Here is a 20,543-nt window from a genome sequence, read left to right as displayed (position 1 = left end):
GCTGCAGGCGGCACGGCGGCCAGCCTCTGGTGTGGCTGTCACAGAGCACCCAAAGCCATCAGAAGAGGCAGGCTTGCCCCCAAGGAGTCGGTGCTGTGTTCCAGCTCCCCCGCGGCTCTCGTGGTCCCTCACAGCATTCTCAGTGGATGTGTTGTCAGCCTTTTCAGACTCCTGGATGCAGCCTATCTTTTTAACCACCCATCACGCCCTGGGTGGGGGAATGAAATGTCCACACTCCAAGCCTTGATGGATAGAGACTCTCACAGCCCCTGGAAGGCAACTCCTCCTCACTGAGCAGCCAATGGAGAGTCGTTGCCTTCACATCCACTCCTAATCCAGGCTGCTTTTATTTTTTGCGCCTTAGCAACAGGTGGAAATCGTGGTGAATCAAGTCGAACAAGCGTGTTTAATGTCTTTGAAGCAGGAAATGTATCCTCTGGTGCGAAATCTATCTGGGAACCCTCATTCAGTGGACTCTTGCCCCTCAATACTGGAGCAGTCTTCCAGAGCCTTTTGAATTTTCCTATTTTTGCAAAGACAGCTCTTCTGCCCTACCTTTGGCAAATCTTAGATTCTTCAGAGGCAATGCACTTTTCCTTTCCTCTGCTACAAAACCACCGCGACCCTCAAGGTCGGCACATCTTTTGCCCTGAGCAACTCTGTTTGCTCCCCCGTACTTGTGTTTTTGTGTCCCTGCTTGCACACACGTGATTTCAGGTCTTCAGTGCTGGATGGGAACATGGACCTGGGGGAGAGACGTCTTTGTTAGCCTAACGAGTGCAGTGGGCACGACAGCCACCTTCCTCACTTAATCCAGGAATGCTGATTTGGCCTATCTGTGGAAGTCAAGCGATGCTGGGAGGGGTGGGGGCTGGTCTCCCCAGAGGACAGTCCATGGAGACATAGTCCACCATGGATAAGATTGCCAGCTTTGGGTTGGGAAATTCCTAGAGATTTGGGGAAGGGAGGGACTTCAGTCAGATATAATTCCACAGAGTCCACCCTCCAAAGCAGCCATTTTGTTCAGGGACACTGATGTCTGAAGCCTGCAGATTAGCTATAAGTCTTGGGGGGGATCTCCAGGCCCCACCTGGAGGCTGGCAACTGTTACCAAGGATATAGCTTCGTGGTCCCCCTGGCTTAATCACCTTCCCCAAATGGCCATGGTGGTCTGTCTTCAAATGGTGGTTGGTTGCCCTCTCCGGCATCAGCTCATCTGCTGGCCGCTGCAGTCTGCACTGTGTGCCTCAGGAGGCAGACCTGCTCGCAGGTATCGTTATGGCTGAAACTCTTTTCCTCACTTGATCAGGGCACAGGACTGCACCGGAGCAACCCGCCGTACCCTGACCTCATCCGTCTAACAGAAATTGTGCGATAGGGAGAGAGAAGGGTATGCAGATGTGGAGCTTTGAGATACTTTGTTCTTAGAGCCAATGCATTGTGTACAGTTTCCCATGGGGCGAAAAGGAATGGTGCAGCGAGTAAGTCAGAGAGTTCCCTCCCTCCCTCCCTCTCTCTCTGGCCACTGTGACGCACCAAAGGGAAGGGCTGTGTGCCTTTGACTGCCTGGTGCAGCCCAGGGGTGGATCTATTATTGAACTAATGAAGCTTAAGCTTCAGGGCCTCTAATCCTGGAGGGGCCCTGAAGCAACTTGTTTTTTGTTTTTTTTTAAATGAGTGAATTTTTCAACAAAATTGATGAAGTTTTTAAAAGTGTTTGTTATTAAAATAAGGCTATTTTAGTGACAGAATCATAAGCCAATGGGTTGAAGTACTTAATATTGACCTTAGAATATGCTCGAATACCTGTTTCACATGTCCTCAAAATGTCCCTGTAATTGGTCAAATTTCAGAATTTTCTCCGGGGCTTGCAGCTGTATGGGCTCGATGGGCTCACCAGAGTCTATTCATAGCCTACATTTTGGCAGCTGGATCCTCGAATCCTTCGTTGGTGCACGGCTGAATAGTTCTACAGCCCAGCCCTTAGCCAATCAGAACCATAAAAAGACATCTGAATTCTCAATTCAGGCTGCACGAGTCTCGCTTGTGCATTTTAACACCAAAAATTAGATTTATACCTCTTTATCCTAATGAGCCCTTTGATGACCTTCTACCTTTGACCCTTGTTGGATGTTGCCCCATTGTTGCTGGTTGAGAAGGGGCCCCCATAACAGTTCAAGCTTCAGGGTCCCAAAAATGTAGGTCTGCCACTGGTACAGCCTCTGCCAGGATATCACACACACAGAGAGAAAAAACCCTCTAAGAAAAGGCATCCCTGGATTTCTGATGTGGACAGGAGCATGTGGAAGGAGAGGGAAATTTCTGCTGTGGAGTCTGTTGGAGCACTCCTTTGGTGCTCTCCGTTCTGCCACTTTACAAGACAGGGTCGGTTTGGGAAGAAGCTGGAAGTTCCTGCCCTGGGCACAGTCAGGAGCACCTGGACCCTTTCTTTCACTGCAAGGGCACTTCCAGCTGTTGCAACAGCTATTTTTACACCAGAGCATTAGTCATGCCAAGCTGAATTTTGCTCGGGGTGGGATGATTGTACAATTTCCCCCTCGGTTGCAAACATAATTCAACCACAGCTACAACACCGCCGCATAGCTTTTGAAATCTGGTTGAGAGACGACATGGCCAGTGTGGGTTGCTAACTGTGTATGTGGTAGGGACAATCACTGGTCTATGTTTGCAGCTCAGTTTGCTCCACCTGCATTCTCACCACGCCAGTTGTGTTAGATGGTTTGGCCCCACGGATTATTAAATCATAGTCATTACCCATAATGACATAATATTGCTGTCACACACTGCCTTCCAAAGCAAATCCCAGCTATCTTGCTGTCCCGTTCCAATCTGAGGAAGCCTTTTCCCATCTCTAAATCTTCAGAGAGACAAGGGAAATGAAACTGTGAATATATGCGAGATTATTGCCTTTAACTCACACCAGATTAGGGTTGCCAGGTCCAACTCAGGAAATATCTGGGGACTTTGGGGGTGGAGCCAGAAGCAAGGATGTGACATTTTTGTGATGTCACATCCTGTGATTTCACTTCCAGGTCCTCCCCCCCCACTCAGAAGGTTTCTGTGATTCGGCAGAGGGGGCTTCTAACACAGTGGTAGTTCTCAACTCATTCTCCACCCAAGCCACACACGCAGTGTACTGTACCATAATAATTCTATATCACTGCCTCCTTTCAGAGAGTTAAGAGACACCGGAAAGCAGTGACGGGCGTAAGGTGAGCCTATTGTCTTCTCCCACACCACCAGCCATAGTCGTGCTTCCAGTGCCTCAGAGGTTCACTTTGGTTGCATGAGTGGAGAACAGGCTCTGCATCATGACCAAAATGTTCAAATGCATATCTGGGGTCGCCTCCTCTGTTTGGAAAGGCTTCAGGCCAGAGATGTACATGGTGATAGATTTCAGTTTATGGACCAAAACACTGTTTACAGATTGTAGGCGTAATGAAACAGAATTGGTCTCCCATGCATACAGTGTCAAAAGTTCTCCCCTAAAATGGCATAGTCTGATAGTAAATCTAGCACTACTCAGTAATTACACACTCACCAACGGCCTCTAGAATCTAGCACTACTGACAGAGCATTAAAACCAACCTTTTCAAGAACGAGATTTCCTCCTTTGTCTATACTGGTTTGTTGCAAATGAATATTTTATATATATCCATCTTCTTTTTGGTAGAATTACTGGAAGTAGGAAAAGGGCCAGAGAAGCCCTTGTGACTGGAAACCTACCTAAATCCGTGTGCCCAAAGGCATCCTGAGATTTCAGGAGACAACTTTTAGTGGGGTGGGAAAGACACTCCATGCATGCTCAGAAGCACTTTTACTACAAGAAAAATCTGACTCCGGAGATAAACCTGGGTTAAGTTTTAGGTGACATCTTGGAGCATATTAAGTAATTAAGGCACGGCGGGTGGAGAGCAGGAGATAAAGGAAGAAGAGTTCCTGTTAATTTTTATTGACATCACTCATAGGCCGCCTTTCTTGCTAAGAATCAAAGCAGATTATTCCGTTTGCAACATGGAGGGGAGAGAGGAATAATGTTCTCTTTTTTTTCTTTAGAGAGATTTAATCCCAGTTGAGAAACCAGGTTGTGGGAAGGAAACCAGTTAGACCAGGCACCTGCCCTGGGGACACCATAGCACAATAGAGTTTTTGACCAGAGCCTTCCAGAACTAAGCAGCTTTTATTTGCACTGCACAAGCAAGAGAAAGGGGAGGTGTACGCAAGGGAAGGGACATGCAGGCATGGGGAACAAGCCACCTTTGCTGGTCACAGCTGAGCAGAGGGGTCTCACAATGTCTGAATGCAGCCAGCTCCTATATTAGCATTACCAAAGTGCAGCGTCAGAATACTACTTCATACATTCAGAAGCGTCATCAAATTATAATTATCATCGGGCAAGTAAACATCCCAGACACTATCCAATAATTGAAACACCAAATGAAAAAGTTACTGGAAAAAATATTTTATTATCCACAGATTTTAAAGAAACCTCTCTACATAGTTTATGTATAACGTCCCGTGCGATTATTCGGTTTTGCCTATATGAGGTCATACAGTTTTGAAGTGATATGTATAGGCTAGGTAACATTCTAAAAATGCAAGGGTTTCTGGAATGTAGGACCTGAAGTAGAATAAGGTTACAGTCAAATTTGCCCACAAAGCAATAACCTGAAGTGAACCTCTAGTGATGAATACATCATTCTATTTACTATAAAAATAGTTCATTTGCATTATCATGGAAAATAGGACCATAAAGGTTCTCTTCAGTCACTATTCTTGTTATTTGAGACATGCAACCACATAGAAATTTCTGGACTACTGTGCAGCGCCAAACTGACACTTTGTGGGAAGCATCTACAATTTCTTGGATTGACAAAACTAAAAATACAGATGCACACAGATGGAAAACAGAAAAGATAATCTTTACTATTTACTATTTGAAGTTCTCACTGCATCCATTGTCTTTCCAGCTCACAACATTAAACTATACCACATGTAACTAGACTCAGGAACAGGTACAAAATACCCCCATGAACAGAAGAGAAATGCATAATGCCCTTAACATTGTAACAATATGACAAAATCATCTCATAATAGAAATAAATTTCAAAAAGCAAGTTACAAAGCACATAACAGACCATGTGATCAGATGGATTTTGAGAGTGCCTTGTACATATGGTGCCATTTGGAAGCCACGATACCCAACAACACGGTCAGTGGGGAGACTCCATAATGGCCGAGCTAGCCACTCAAGAACTTAAAAGAGTTGCACTGCAAGCTCACAAACAATGGACGGATTATATACTCTTAATGCAATATTAATGACATGCAGCCAACAATCTGATCTTGTATCAAAAAAGATTTCACGTTAAACATTAACCAAGAAACAGCAAGTTTTCTGGTAAAAAATCAGGATGTGTTTTTTGTTTTTTTAAATTTAGTGGTCTAATAAGAAAAAAATAGTGACACCAGAATTTGATGAGAATGGCACACGGTCACAGCATCAGAACAGCAATCAGTGATGCTCTTCTTAGTTTGGTCCTTTGGCTGATCAACACATTATTTGAGCAGTTAAGTGGTCAGATCTACGCAAATGTTGGTCATGCATTTATAGCCCTAGGACAGGAAGTACTTCATTACAAGCAGAAGAAGGTTAACCCATGAAATTGCTGTTCATTATTAGTTATAACTAAAATGTTAAGCAAAAAGACGCAAATGAAATTTACATTAACGGTATTTAAGAAACTAAACAAATCTTCCTGGCACTTATCAAGCAGAGGTAACCTGATAGCTGGCAATTGGCAATATATGACTGGTTGATAGATTAGTATCCCAGCCCTATGGCCCTTCTAGGACACCTACATTTCTACAGAGAGGTGAATGTCTATGTAAGTAGACTCCTCTTCTTACTGAGAAGCTCCAGAGGTATCCCTAGGTGAAAAAAATCAGCTGCTGTGAGAGCAGGCCTGTAGCTACAGTAGGGCATCTTGGGGCTAGGCCCCCTGACTTACTGGCAAGGCCCCACAACTTCCCAGCCACCCCAGGGCCCCCAAACGGTGGCAGATGTGGGGAAGGAGCTGGGTATTTCTTTAATTTGATTAGCCAGTGCCCCCTAAAAAATTTAAATGCCCCCCAACTTTAAAAATCCTGGATACGGGCCTGTGTGAGAGCAACATTTGTCATTTCTTCTCAGGTATCACATTGTTTTATTAAGCTCGGTTTATCCATTTTTTAATTTCTATTTTTGCCGTCAAGTGAGAGCTGACTTATGGTGACCCCATGGGACTTTCAAGGCAAGAGATTTTCAGAAGTGGTTTGCCATTGCCTGCCTACGTGTAGCGACCCTGGTATTCCTTGGAGGTCTCCCTTCCCAATAGTACCAGGGCCGACCCTGCTTAGCTTCCGAGATCTGATGAGATCGGGCTACCCTGGGCTTATTCAGGTCAGGGCTTATCCAATTAGTCCCATCTGAATTATTGTTTACGGCCTGAGGAAAGACCCTTTAATCATGTGAAATCATAACGCACACGTAGAAGTACAGTGGGAGGTCATTTTTCACTGCTTCACATGTGCATTTTATACAACCCGGATATATACTTTACACTCCTTTCCATTCTGCTTCACGGAACTTACCCATGAAATGTAGCTATTATCATACTACCGTTTGCTGCTTCAAAAATTATATTTCATCCACTTCTAAAAAGTATATTGCCAAAAAAAAAATTTCAGTGGTTTAAGATGATAAGTGTGCATACCTCTGATAGCATTTTCGGTTGATTTAACAAATGTGCTAAAATCCAGATTTTGAGAAAGCAATTTTAACTTTTTTGGGGAGTGATGATAAAATGTGGAACATAACAAGCAGCTGTGAAAAACGAAAGCAGCTTTCTCATTTTATGACGAAGTACTGAATTATAAAGGTAACGGAAATGGAAAAGACCGCAAAGAGAAGAAGGATTACTGTTGCACACTGTTCGTCGCTAAGAGTCCATTCCGTGCTTTCTGCAGCATCCTTGCCAATGGTTGGTTCTGCCTTCTGAGGGACGAATGACACCGTGGCACTGCAAGGACCGACGAGATCCCGATGGCCAGCAGAATCCCTGCACTGTCGAATGGCGCACACCCGAAAACGAGATTCACAGTTCAGCTGGAGGCCTGAATAACGGAATGACCCATCAGGACCTTTATAAATCTACCAAGAAACACACAAAAATAACCAGAGATTACTATCTGTTTCTTTATAGAGGTTGTTCACGGTAAGTTGACTAGCTGAAGAATTTTAGATGTTTAGAATTTTAGGGAGGGGGTCGTGGCTCAGTGGTAGAGCATCTGCTTTGCATGCAGAAGGTCCCAGGTTCAGTTGCCAGCATCTGCAGTTAAAAAGGGCCAGGCAGTGGGTGATGGAGAGCTGCCGCCGCCAGTCTGAGTAGGCCATGCTGATGGGTCTGATGTAGTGTCAGGCAGTGTCATGTGTTCAGATGATGGATCAACTGATGATTCAAAGTTGAACATCACCAAAACCTAAGGGCAAGTGCCTTTTTGAGATACTGAAGGAAGTGCAAAATAACAGAAGTTACCCACTGAAATAAAACAAAGGCTTTCCTTTTTCTTTTTTTGCTGAGTATTGTGTGTGCGCGCGTGCTTGCATGCCTGGAGGTCATGGTGACTTCTGGCAACCCCTAGTGGGGTTAGGTCATTTCAGAGAGGTGGCTTGATATTACCTGCCTCTGCATCCCAGCCCTGGTATTACTTGTAGATCTCCCTTCCAATTACTTGCCAGGGTCCGCTCTGCTTAGCTGACGAGATCTGACGAGATCAGGCTTGCCTGGGCTATCCAGGTCACAGTAACAGAACAGAACTACAAACATACCTGACCCACTGAATCAGTTGGAGGAGACACCTGCTTCATGTTAGCCTTCGAGAGACCATCTCCTAACAGTTAGCTCCCGTTAGATAAGAATTGACATCCATTAAAGAAATTAATATCCTTTTGACAAGACTCCTGTCAGGGGTTCCTGTAGGTGAAGCCCCAGTACCTGTTGCATTGCTCCCCCCCCCCAACCAGTTTTATTTGACTCCCAAGCTCCTTTGTCCTTCAGATGCCTTGTGTGTGGAAAATATAAAAGCTGAGTCTACTGATCAAGGCAGGAAGTAACCCTTGGTGCTTTGGAAAGGAAGTTGGTACTGTCGGGTGCGCGGGGGGGGGGGCGCCAGCTCTCTGCACTTAAAGGGGCCCCTATAAGTGCAGGGAGCCGGCATTTCCTGCGCACCCGATCTCCGCGGAGATTGGGTGCGTGGGGGGGGGGACACCAGCTCTCTGCACTTAGGGGCCCCTTTCAGTGCAGTGAGCCGGTGCTGCTTGAAGATCGGGCAGGTGGGCGGGAGGGACGTCCCCAATGTGACGTCATCATGTCGGGATGCCCCGCCCCTCCAAGAACGCCCCCCAAAGTCCCCCACTGGGGGTGAAGATAGAACTTGGCAACCCTACCCTGCACAATGCAAGAAATTCTAAAGAAGAAGTGAGCCATGACTCACGAAAGCTCCTACCCTGTCACATATTTTGTTAGTCTTTAAGGTGCTACTGGACTCTTGCTCTTTCCTACTGCTACAGACAAACATGGCTACCCATCTTGATTTATGTCTAGGAGACACTGTTGCATGACTGACCTGAAACTGGGACAGATTTGAGTAACACAGATTTGAGTAACACAGCAGACCCATTTGTACTAACCACACAGCAAATTCACAACAGCATTTTCATCAACATATATTGTGAATATCAAGAGATTTTTTAACCCCTGCAATGATCAGAAAGTTCCTTTTCAGTGCACAGAACGTACGAAAAGTACTGGAGAATTCCCAGACTTATACACTGGTCTCTGTTATTTAGGTTGGTCTTCATAAAAGGCATTACATGGATTGGTATGGAGCTGAGTGATTTCAAGAGGACTGGGAGATGTCTAGAACAGTATTGGTAGAAAACCCTAACTTAATCTAGCAGAGGGTGCTATAGAGGTGAAGGTGACATCCACTACATCAGCCAGTTCATGCCCCACCTCAACTGTTTTAAAATATTTCTGCACTTCTTGACTCCAAAGCCTGAGCCTTTAAATCCCCCAGAACCAATGATTACGTAGTTGTGATACTTTTGTAAAGCGTGATACTGTTTTCCAGCTTCCTCGGTCCAGTGACTGGTGCTCCAGCCCTGCCAGTTTTGTGAAGCAGAGGTAGAGTTGCCAGCTCTGGGTTGGGAAATACCTGTAGATTTTGGGGGTGGAGCCTGGAGAGGGCGGGGTTTGGGGAGGGGTGGGTCCTAAGCATGGTACAATGCCATAGAGTCCACCCTCCAGAGCAGCCATTTTCTCCAGGGGAGCTGGTCTCTGTCCCCTGGAGAGCAGCTAAAATCCCAGGAGATCTCCAGCTACCACCTGGAGGTTGGCAGCCCTAAGCAGACAGAATGCTGAGAAAACTGAATTCTGCCAGGGTCATGGAGCACACTACTAGTCCAAAGTCTGTCCTTAAGAGTATAATAAATGCCACGGCTACAATATGAGTTGTACTGCGATTGTAATGTGGAAGGAACATATAAGCACATATTCTGGGAAACAGATGACACAGCTCCGGACTGTATGAGAATACAGGCAGCTATTATTTAATTTAAGGCTATAATAAAATCACAAGAGTTGTGCTTCCTTCCCTCCTGGAAGGAAATCTTGTTTTCCGGTGGGAAATAATGCTTACAAGCGTAATGATGTACAAATTTTCAGGGCATTATTGGGAGAATGAAGATGATGCCACTGATAATTTCCTCCCCCCCCCCCTTTTGTGATTTGGTTTCCCTATGCTAATTCTTTATAATGTAGAAGCTTGAAATTATAGCATATTCTAAACTGTCTGGGCAACACATTCTTTGAGTGAGATGGATTGCCGCTTGCTTTGCTCAGCTATATTCCCTTTGCTTCATGCCTCAGAACCAGAGAAGGAAATATCTGGGAAGAGGCCAGGCCCGTAGCCAGGCATTTTTTGTTAAGGGACCCTTTAAATGATTTTTGAGAGTGGGTCTGCATGCGCCTGAACCCCACTGGCAAGTTTGCTGCTTGGATTTCAGGCATGCAGTCAGCGGCTGCCCCTCTCCCTCCCCTCCTGCAAGATTTAAAGGGCCCTCCAGATGATTGGTGGGCCACATGCTCCCGCCAATCAGCTGGAGGGCCTTTTAAATCTCACAGGGTGGAAGAGGGGTGCCCACAGGTGGCCACTGTTGGGGGTGGGGCTACCCCCAATGGCCAGCGGTGGGCAGGAGTCCCCAAAATCAGGGGATCCCCCACCCCTGCCTGGGGACTAGCATCCTTAATACTACACAAAGGTCTTGCCAAAAATTATGTGGGCCAGCATGTAGAGCTGGAAAGAGAGAGAAATGCTTATTCATTCCAAAAACCTTTTGCCAAAAACATACCTGTCTGAATTCACTGTCCTTTCCCGTCATAGCCTGAAGACTGTAAACAATAGGATCCCCTTTCATTGGCTGTAGTGTCTCCCATGTTACTTCACAAGTGTGATCATTAATTCTTTCGATTTTCGGTGCTGAAGAAAGATGAAGGGAATTCATTTGTTAGTGTAGCATTTCCTAATTTGAGCAGGAAATTTAATGAAATGTTGCAAAGTAGGTAGTTATGATTAATTACTGTTAGGGCTATTATTGAAGTTCTATTGTGTATTACACTTTTATTAGCTGGATAAATTATTATCTTCATTCATTTATAGATATGATGAAAGTAACTATTTTAGTGGCAATATTTAGCTTTCCCTGTACAAAGGCAGTGACCACATAATATTTTTGTTTGCTTCTTTGTACAGCATCATATATATTGATTGCATAGTTGTAGCAATTCAACTTAAGATACCGTGAGCTATGTTACACAAGTAGTTGGGTGTGTGAGAAATGCTTAGGGCAGAGGTCCCCAATCTTTTTGAACCTGTGAGCACATTTGGAATTCTGACATAACATGGCTGTCATGGGAGGTGGAGTCAATGACAAAATGGCTGCCACAGGAGGCAGATCCACACACCAAGGAAGTCCAAATGCAGGGCACAAGAGGAGTAATATTAAAAAATACACAAGGAAAAGAGCAGTGAGAAAAAGAATAAAGCCAGCACTGCTGCCTTCAATGGTCAAAGTGTACCATTTCAAAGATTAAAGTATATTCTTACTTTTCAAGGCAGGAGGTACAGATTTCATAGTGGTGAAAACATATCCTTGGGAAAGAGGACCTTCCCCAGCCTCATTGCAAGCCTGGATATAAAACTTGTATGATGTTGACTCACTAAGTCTTTGTACTTTGTAAGTATGACAGGATCCCTTGTAGATGGACATGATCCTGAAGGCAATAACAGAGTTTTGATTAATCAGTCCCCTACTAATTTCTTTGAAACAAAAGTACTGTGAGTGATTATAACAATACTAGCAGTAAAGCCCGTTGTGAAAGCAATACAATGGGATCTAGAAAGAGGCTCTGGGGGAGTGCTCTGACTTTGGGCAAACAGTGTCAATTTGCTGTGGTGACCTCAGCAGGGTATAATGACAGAGTCCACTGTTTTCTCCAGAGGAACTGATCTCTGCTACCTGAAGAGCAGTTGTAATTGTGAGTGATCTGTAGCCCTCACCTGGAGATTGGCAGCAATTGTTACCCAGGACAAAGTGGTGGTTTGGAGGGTGTAGTCTATGGCATTCTACCTGTCTGCGGTCCCACCCCTCTGCAAACCCCACCCTCTCCAGGCTCCACCCCTCAAATCCCCAGGAATTTGTCAGCATGTAGTTGGCAACCCCATCTCCTTCCCAGCTAACCATCAACCTACCATTATCTGCCCCTTTGACTTCAGCTGACTTCTGCCCTCCCTTCTGCAGAGCAGTTGTAATTCTGAGTGCTCTCCAGCCCTCACCTGGAGATTGGCAACAATGGTTCCCTATGTGGGACTGACTGGTTTGGAGGGTGGAGTCTATGGCAGTGTACCTGTCTGAGGTCCCACCCCTCCTCAAACCTCACCCTCTTCAGGCTCCATCCCTCAAATCTCCAGGAATTTCCCATCTGGAGTTGGCAACCCTTGCAAAAGACCTTGAAGGTTCCATATGCAACTGACATTCCAACTGCCTTGCGGGGAGGGGGGTGAGTTTGAGGTGTGGAATGCAGTGAAGTCCAATCAGCTTCCATATGCAAAAGACCTTGAAGGTTCCATATGCAACTGACATTCCAACTGCCTTGCGGGGAGGGGGGTGAGTTTGAGGTGTGGAATGCAGTGAAGTCCAATCAGCTTCCATATGCAAAAGACCTTGAAGGTTCCATATGCAACTGACATTCCAACTGCCTTGCGGGGAGGGGGGTGAGTTTGAGGTGTGGAATGCAGTGAAGTCCAATCAGCTTCCATATGCAAAAGACCTTGAAGGTTCCATATGCAACTGACATTCCAACTGCCTTGCGGGGAGGGGGGTGAGTTTGAGGTGTGGAATGCAGTGAAGTCCAATCAGCTTCCATATGCAAAAGACCTTGAAGGTTCCATATGCAACTGACATTCCAACTGCCTTGCGGGGAGGGGGGTGAGTTTGAGGTGTGGAATGCAGTGAAGTCCAATCAGCTTCCATATGCAAAAGACCTTGAAACACTGGGCGGGACTGCACAAAGCAGCCAGTCAACCCAGCCAGCGTCTTCTGACTGACAGTTCAAGCGTCCATACACTAAAGGAGTGCATTTTAGAACTTTGGCACCCACTATTCAATTATATATAAGGAGAGATAGCAATCAAGAAATTGCTAGGGTTGTCAGGCAACACCTGGAAACTGGCAGGAGTGTTGAGGGGTAACATTATGTGATGGACTTAAAGATCTGGGACCAGCAGAAAGTAAACACAGAACACTGCTGAGTCACATGACTGAGGGGGCCATTTTGCTCAGAACCCTCGATGATTGGCATTTAATGGACCAAACAGTCAGTTTGGAATTGGCAGTTGAAAAGAAGCCATTAGTGAGTGGGACGGAGAGCTAACAGAGGGTCGGTCAGCTAACTGAAGGAGCTCCAGCTCGGTAGCTCTGTGTGTGGACAGCCAAATAACAGTTAAACAGATAATTGGGGCTGGAATAACCTGGTTTACTGAGTTCCTCAGAAGGAAGGGACCAGACAGTTAAAAGCTAAATACAACAGTGTCATACACAAACGATACATCACTCCTTAAAGGATCTGAGAGAAGTGGTTCAATGAGGGCTGAGGAAGCAGTCTGGGTCGAGTCAGGACAACTGGTTGGTGGCCAGTTGGGCTCAAGAGGGGCCAGAGTACCAAAGCCAAAAGTTAACCACGAATCAGTACAGGAAGGTGTGATCATGAGGGGGTGTAGTGAACTGTTTAACATCTGTGTGAAAGTAAAAGCAACAAGCTTTCTGCCTAATTATCCTCTGTGTAAAGCTTCCATCCCCCTGTTGTGTTTTCTGTAAATAAAGCCTGTTCTGCTTTGAAGTTAACAAGCCGTGGGGCCTAACTCTTTAATGGTGAAGCAAATACACGTGGCAGTGGTCCTTACAAATATCCTTGACAAAGAAGTAAAACAAATACCCCAAAGAGGTATTCTGTAGATTTGTATAGCGGACTGGTCAGAAAAATTATAAGCAGCTCTGACCAGGCACTTCACGCAGACGCTCATAGTACCGTGAATATAAAGGAGGCGCATGTCATACATTACCATAGAATTCCTGGTGCTTAGTAGAGCTACCCTTATCAGTTCCAGGTAGCTCTAGAATTTACGAGAAACTTTATAGTCAGAACTTCCTGTAAGTAGACCAGGCCTTTTTTCCCTTCTAATTTTTATCCCCAGTATGATCGCACCCCCCTTTGGCTCCAGTTTCCACCCATCGATCAGCTAAGCATCAGCAGGCAAGGGCTACAATTGGCTGGAGATCTCCTGCTATGAGTGGGCAAATGAGAACCTTTGTTGTTGTTCAGTCGCACAATCGAGTCCGACTCTTTGCGACCCCATGGACCAGCTCACGCCAGGCCTTCCGGTCTTCCGCCGTCCTCTGAAGTTTGCTCAACTTCATGTTCGTTGCATCTATGATACTGTCTAACCATCTCATCCTTTGCCATCCCCGTCTTCTTTGACCTTCAATGAGAACCTTAGCAATTACTGATTTGTAGACTGTCTATAAAAGCCCTCCCCCCTCCAGTGGTAGGGAGGGAAACAGTGGCTGTGGGGAGGAGGATGCAAGGAAAATGGTGCCGATGTGCATGAGAACTCAAAAAAAATATGCACATTCCTGTCCAAGTACACTTTGACGGTGATTTTCCGTAAAGCATGTATCAAACCAGCTTTAGAAAACCTTTGAGCAAAGTAGGGGAAAGTGTCCACCCTGAAGGTAGACAGTTAGGAGATGATGTCATGTGGATACTTGGGGGAAAAACCTGTTCCACTTTCTTTTAAAAATTTTTTTAATGTAATCATTTCAACAAATACAACAATAATAAAAGATAAACAACCAACATTCACTATATAACATTAAGTTTGTCACTATATAGTTATCTGCAGCATTATCACTTTTATAACAACAGGGCTATAAATAACCAAAATGAAGCAAAACATCCCTCTGGAAGGAACCTAACAATGAAGACTACTCACCTCCCGGTCTTATCATCCATTAGAAGGTGATACTGAGTGGAATCTGAAAGGGTTCTTGCAATTCCCTCTCCCCACTTCAGCTTGAGAGTCTGAGAGCTGTATGCTGAACACTCTAGACGAGGGGGCTCAGGAGGGAGTGGCTTTGTTTTCAGTTTCACCATGTTGCTGAAAGGGCCTGCTCCAAGGCTGTTCCAAGCTTGGATTCGTATCCTAATAATCAGAAAAGGGGGGAAGGGTTTTTTGTGAGATATGTGTCTTAGCATGGTATATACTGCATTTTATCTTTCATGTTTGGATGTTCTTCGTACTTGGGACAGAATACTAATCTTATCAAGAATAAATCTAAATAAATAAATATAACTGTGGTTTATGATCAGTGGGTTGAGTTAAGTCCACTGAGTGCGTTCATGGAAACAAGTCCCACTAGCTTCCCCTTCCCATAGCAAATTCCTGAGCTCCCCAAATGCTCCTGGTGGGAGTCAAGGGACCCTCCAGATGCCATGAGGCACAGGAGTTGCAAAAAGAAGACAGACCCAAGAACTGCCATCTCATCACCTTGGGTGAATGGAGTGAGCCCTAGTTACGTTTACACAAAGGGGGGGACTTCTTTGCTTAGTCCCTCTTCTTCCAGCAGCCCCCTCGCCGCCGCGCCACATGGCGTCCTGTTCTGGAGGGTCCCACGACCTTCAGCAGTGGCATTTCAAGGGATGCAGGGAACTGCTAGAGGAAGAAAAGGGAATCTGAAGAAAATCACCTCCTGTCACGCTCGGAATTACGGGAGGGGTTGAGTCGGTCGTGAGTCGAAGCCAGGGTGTTTGGCTGAACACCATCGGCTCAGGTATGCCTCAGAATTGTTATTGGTCAAGGTATTCTCACTTGCCACAACAGGGAAAGTTCGCTTAGACGAATTCGAGTGGATTACGGCTCCCTCCTCTCAGTCTCTCCGCGAACGAACCCTTTTTCCTCCCTGGCTTCACCTGTCCGGTTCCTTTATTTGTTCCTCCTCCACACCTGCTTCACCCACCACCCACTTCTTAAAGTAACCGAGCCACCAGCCGGGGCTCCAAGGGATTTTGGTCTTGTCGTTCCACCCACCAACCCTGTTTCCAGCGGTCGGGTCCCTGACGTCCTGCCCAAGTGGTTCCACACCCTCGACCTCCTCCCTTCCTAGGACTGTCGCCTCTCTGTGGACATTGAGACAGGATCCCTGGACCTCCCGGGAAGGGTCTAGGACCGTGTTCTTTCCCTTGGCGAGTGCTACTGGGGTAACTTCCTGCGTAGTCGGGAGGGGGGGTTGGCATCGCCCTCCTGACACCTCCATTGACATAAATGATAAAATCCAACCCAATTACTTCTATAATGCTTTAAGAATTTTGTGGGAATGGCTGCTGCAACAGATGTATGTACATTTTGGTGTGACTGCAGTTGGCAGCTATTGGAGGAGTCATGGCTTCCTACCCCTAAGCAGTTTGGGAATCATTTAAAAAGATGTTTCTAAACATCCTATTTTAGAGTGGAAGACCATGCTTTTACTTGATGAGCATGAAGCATTTTGAAGTGTGTATGTAATGTATGTATGGGAAGAGTGAAACATGTTCTCTCTAGCTCTCCCTGCAGCGGCCTGACAAGTCAAGAAATTAATGTCGCTTACAATGTCCTTTGGGGTGAAACTGACTATTCCAGAAACTCGCCTACTTAATTCCACCAATTCATAAACTTATATGGTGGAAGCAGCTTCGGTAGAGAACAAGATAGCAGGGAACAGCTTTTCCGTCTGCACTGATGCTTCCAAATGCTGAATCATGGCTAGTGCCATGACAGCATTCAGGAATGGTGGTCGCTCCTATACAAATATTGTACTGCCCCAGTTTGTATTAGTACAGTTTGTACAACAGTTTGTAATTGTATTAGTACAGGGAAATAAGTCCTTCACCTTTAAAGTAAGGTATGATGGGAATTGTAGCCCCTTAGGTCAGATGCTCTGAGATAGCCTTTCTTATTGGTTTACACAAGTTCCCTCCCTGTGTAGTTAGCAGCCCGCCAACATTTTATTAGGCCTTTTCTGCTCTTTGTTTTGTAAACGTTAGCAGCAAATGGGACGCACAGGACTATAATGCCTACAACCCCTTTTAATTATAGAGTTCTTATAGGACTTTGTCTCACAAATATCCATTGTAGTAATGGTATACATACATACATGCATGCATAGGACTTTGTCTCACAAATATCCATTGTTGTAATGGTATACATATTTTTAAGGTGATCAGCCAGTCTAACAAATATCTGTAAAGTGAGCATAATGAAATGCTGGGAGAGCCTGAACAATGAAAAACAACTCTAATTAGGGATGTTCAAAAGCTCTCCAGGTCAGCTCATGTACTGCTTGCCTGTTTGAACTGGGAGCTAACTTTTTGACAATCAGTTCTCCTGTTTGTCAACTAGTTTACAGCTCTTTGGCAGGTTGATTTACTGCATGCCCTCCAAACCATGCAGTATTGTGCAACTGGCTCTTCACACATGTCTGTTCTCATATAGCTCAGTTCTATTCTGCTACCTACTTGGTCATCAGGCATTCGCGGGTGTGTTAACCAAACTGAACAGGCTGAGTCAGGGGGGTCTCCAATGTGGTGGCCAGGGGCTCACCTTTCCTGGCCTCCGCCAAATATTTCCAAAATGTGGGTGGGGCGAGATGGGGCTTTTGCCCAGCAAGGCTTCTGATTGGCCATTGGAGATTTGATTGGCAGTGCAGATTTTTAAAGATGTTGCTTTGGAAGCATCTGCCTCCGCAGCACAAGAATCTTCTCTATGTGACTGAAGGTAAACGGCTGCAGTAGCCATTTTGTTACTGGCACCACCTCCTATGGCAGCCATTTGTGGCAGTCATCTTGTGGCTGTGCCCACCACACTGTCAGAATTCCAAATACGCCCACAGGCTGAAAATAGTTGGGGATCCTTGGGCTGGGTGATCAGCATATGTCTTACTGAAGTCTTTGAACATAGTAAGTCATAGTAAGTAATTTGTGGAGAAATTTGCAGCAGCATCTAAGCCTAATGGCTGCTTCCCATTGCAAGCTTTGCAAGTCATACCTGTATGTTGTGTCTGGCTGCAAACTGTCTATGAAAAAGCTTGTCACCTTCCCCACGGTAATCGGCTGCTTTTCCCCGTACTCTATGGTATATCCCATTATTTCAGATCCGTGGTCGCAGGGCTTTTCCCAGCTGATTGCAAGGCAGGTGGAAGGTGAATAGAGGGGTTTTTCCACCTTAGCTTCCTGGATGCAAGTCACCATGGCAGGGACAGAGCATGGCATCAAACACGCCACCACCTCACTAAAAGGCCCTGCACCAGCCACATTTACAGCCTGCAATGAAAAACAGAAAGAAAGACCCTGTAAACCACGGGATCGGAGGTTATCGGAAAGCTAGCATGCATGCTCTTGTTCTCTCTCTTTACCTGAACCTTGGCATAATATAAAGTTGCTGGCAAGAGGCCTTTCATCTCATAACTGAGTCCTGGCCCACAGTAGCAGATATGCATGCTTCCTTCTGCCGTTCCCCACTGCAACCGATATTCGGTGATGTCCGCTCCATTGCTAACGGGAACCTTTCAAAACATTATAAACAGGTGGCATTAAAATTCATAATTTAATAACATCTTCAACCAGGGTACTCACATCTTCTTCACTGCCAATCTCAAGTGGTAAAAAACGATTTGCTGTCTCCACAGCATAGGTAGGAGTATAATTCTTACTCCTATTTTTACTTTCACTTGAGCTGAAAAAGTCTCTAATCCTGGATTGCTTGGGAGCTGGGAACAAAACAGCCCCCTCTATATCTCCTGCTCGTTTCTCTGCAGGCATTATAATTCATGGGGAGAGGGGAAAGTAAAAAAAAAAAAAGTTAAAAAAGGAACCCCTTAATTAAGAGAGTTTCTTAGTGTTCTCTCTTTATCGTAGCAAACCAGCTAACTGAGTCTCCCTGTTCCAGAGTCAGTGATAGGGAGGCAAACAGATTAGAGTCACGGAGCTAACAGCTGGCTCAAAACTTTCTCGCACAAAAGATAAACAGTTCACTCAAAAAATTCCATAGAAGATAGGCTAAAAGCAATTGAATGGATATAAAATAAAATTAAAATACTGTTCCAGTCGGGCAGCGCTGCAGCTCAAACATCCTTCCTCGTCAGCCAGAACCGGAACCGCCAAGTTTCTTATTGCAACAGTTTTAATTACTTGAGATTACTGTTCCGAATTTAATACTTTCTCCTAGTATTACTACTATATGCAATTATACAAATCACTGTACTTTGATGGCTTCTGTTTGTTGGCATATGGGCAGACTTGTATTGTTATCTTTTTTAAAGATATAGTTACGCCAATAAAGGTTATTGGATTGGATTAATAAAATCAAACCAGCCTCAAAAGGTGTCTTTCAAAAAAAAAAAAGGAGCAAAATTTAGGAAGACAGTTGTGTTAGTTTACAGCAAAAACAAACGGGAACATTGTGGCTCAAAGAAAGAAGAATGCAGTGAAAACTTCAATTCTGGTTAATTGTTTTAAAAATGCAATCTTCTTAAATGAAAATACATTTTAAAAAGATCATTCATATTTAAAGTTCTAAGCACTTTAGGCACATTAAGTATAATAATGGTATATCTGAAGAAGCCAGCCATAGAATGGTTATGCAGAAAAAGGAAGTTCCAAAACTTTTATTTTGCAAGGGTAAATTCCAGAGGAATATAATCCTCTCAGAATTTAATTTAAAGAGATCATGTAGATAAGCCCTGTGACTTGCTAGCTCAACATGAAAGGACTTAGAATAAGAATGTTGGCATTACACAGCAGGAACTCATTAGCATAATAGGCCATACCCAACAGCAGGAACTCATTAGCATAGTAGGCCACACTCTGACAGCACAGCTCATTCGCATATTAGGCCACACCCCTATGTTACCAGAAGTGTGGTCATCCAGCCACACCCACCTATTGCTGCTTATTCTCTTTACCTTGTTTGTTGTCAAAATCCAGGGCTTTTTGCATGTTAGGCCACACACCCCTAATCCGAATGAGTTTCTGCTGTTGAGTGTGGCCTATTATGCTAATGAGTTCCTGCCGGGCGTGGCCAACTTGGGAGCCAGCCAGAACTCCGTTCCTGTGCGTTCCTGCCCAAAAATAGCCCTGCCCGTAAACAACAGAATGAACTCAAACATCCAGAAGTCAGTGGATATGTAATGTATTCATATGCAGACATGAGTGGATATGGTGAATCATCCCATAGGGAAGCTATGCAAAGTTTCGTCTTGGACTAGGGCTTCAAGTCCAAGACTACTGGTCCAATCACGTTCAAGTGAATGGGAAGCGGGAACGTGTATGATTGGTCCTTATGCGATCAACCTGATAGGTTGTTAAATGTAAAGTAGGAGTGGCTACATTAGCCGGGAATGTTTAAATACCGAACAGTTTCTATGGACAAACTGTTCGGGCTATCAGATGTTGTACCGTGTTGGAGAAGTGAGCGTGAAGAAGAATAAACTTGAGTTTTGGCTGAAATCACTCTCTGACTCTTTGTTAAGCTCAGGACTTAACAACTGGCGACGAGGATGGGATTCTAGTGCGGGTAGGCAGCCCTGCTGATCCCAAACCCACGACGGACAACAGCAAGCAGCAGCTCACCGTGGCCGATCAGCAACGGGCACCACCAGAGCCGGTGGCAGCGATTGCACAGATGGCCAATAGCCCGAAGTTCGAGCCATTCGAACCAGCGTCCGAAGACTGGGAGGCGTACCTGTCCAGGTTCAGCTTCCATCTCGAGGCGCATGATGTGACGACGGAGGAGAAGAAGCGGGCGACGCTCCTGAGCTCTTGTGGGAAGAG

General features: G+C 45.2%; 1 protein-coding gene across 1 annotated transcript in view; it reads right to left on the bottom strand.

Annotated features, from left to right (window-relative positions):
• Positions 1 to 6,910: 6,910 nt before the first annotated feature.
• The window catches only part of FNDC3A (fibronectin type III domain containing 3A), a 103,209-nt gene continuing 89,576 nt past the window's right edge, over positions 6,911 to 20,543 (bottom strand). Inside the window, exons 20-25 of the mRNA XM_015414707.1 lie at positions 18,128 to 18,277; positions 17,761 to 18,035; positions 14,674 to 14,883; positions 11,230 to 11,396; positions 10,475 to 10,602; positions 6,911 to 7,213 (exon numbers count right to left, since the gene is read on the bottom strand). Coding sequence (XP_015270193.1) covers positions 6,911 to 7,213; positions 10,475 to 10,602; positions 11,230 to 11,396; positions 14,674 to 14,883; positions 17,761 to 18,035; positions 18,128 to 18,277 — 1,233 coding nt within the window. The remainder of the gene's footprint in view (positions 7,214 to 10,474; positions 10,603 to 11,229; positions 11,397 to 14,673; positions 14,884 to 17,760; positions 18,036 to 18,127; positions 18,278 to 20,543) is intronic.

The sequence above is a fragment of the Gekko japonicus genome, unplaced genomic scaffold (genome assembly GCF_001447785.1).
Source record: "Gekko japonicus isolate JY-2015 unplaced genomic scaffold, Gekko_japonicus_V1.1 scaffold1311, whole genome shotgun sequence".
NCBI classification, from domain to species: Eukaryota; Metazoa; Chordata; class Lepidosauria; order Squamata; family Gekkonidae; genus Gekko; species Gekko japonicus.
Note: the sequence above shows the minus strand (reverse complement) of the source record. Positions and strands in the feature narration are given on the sequence as shown.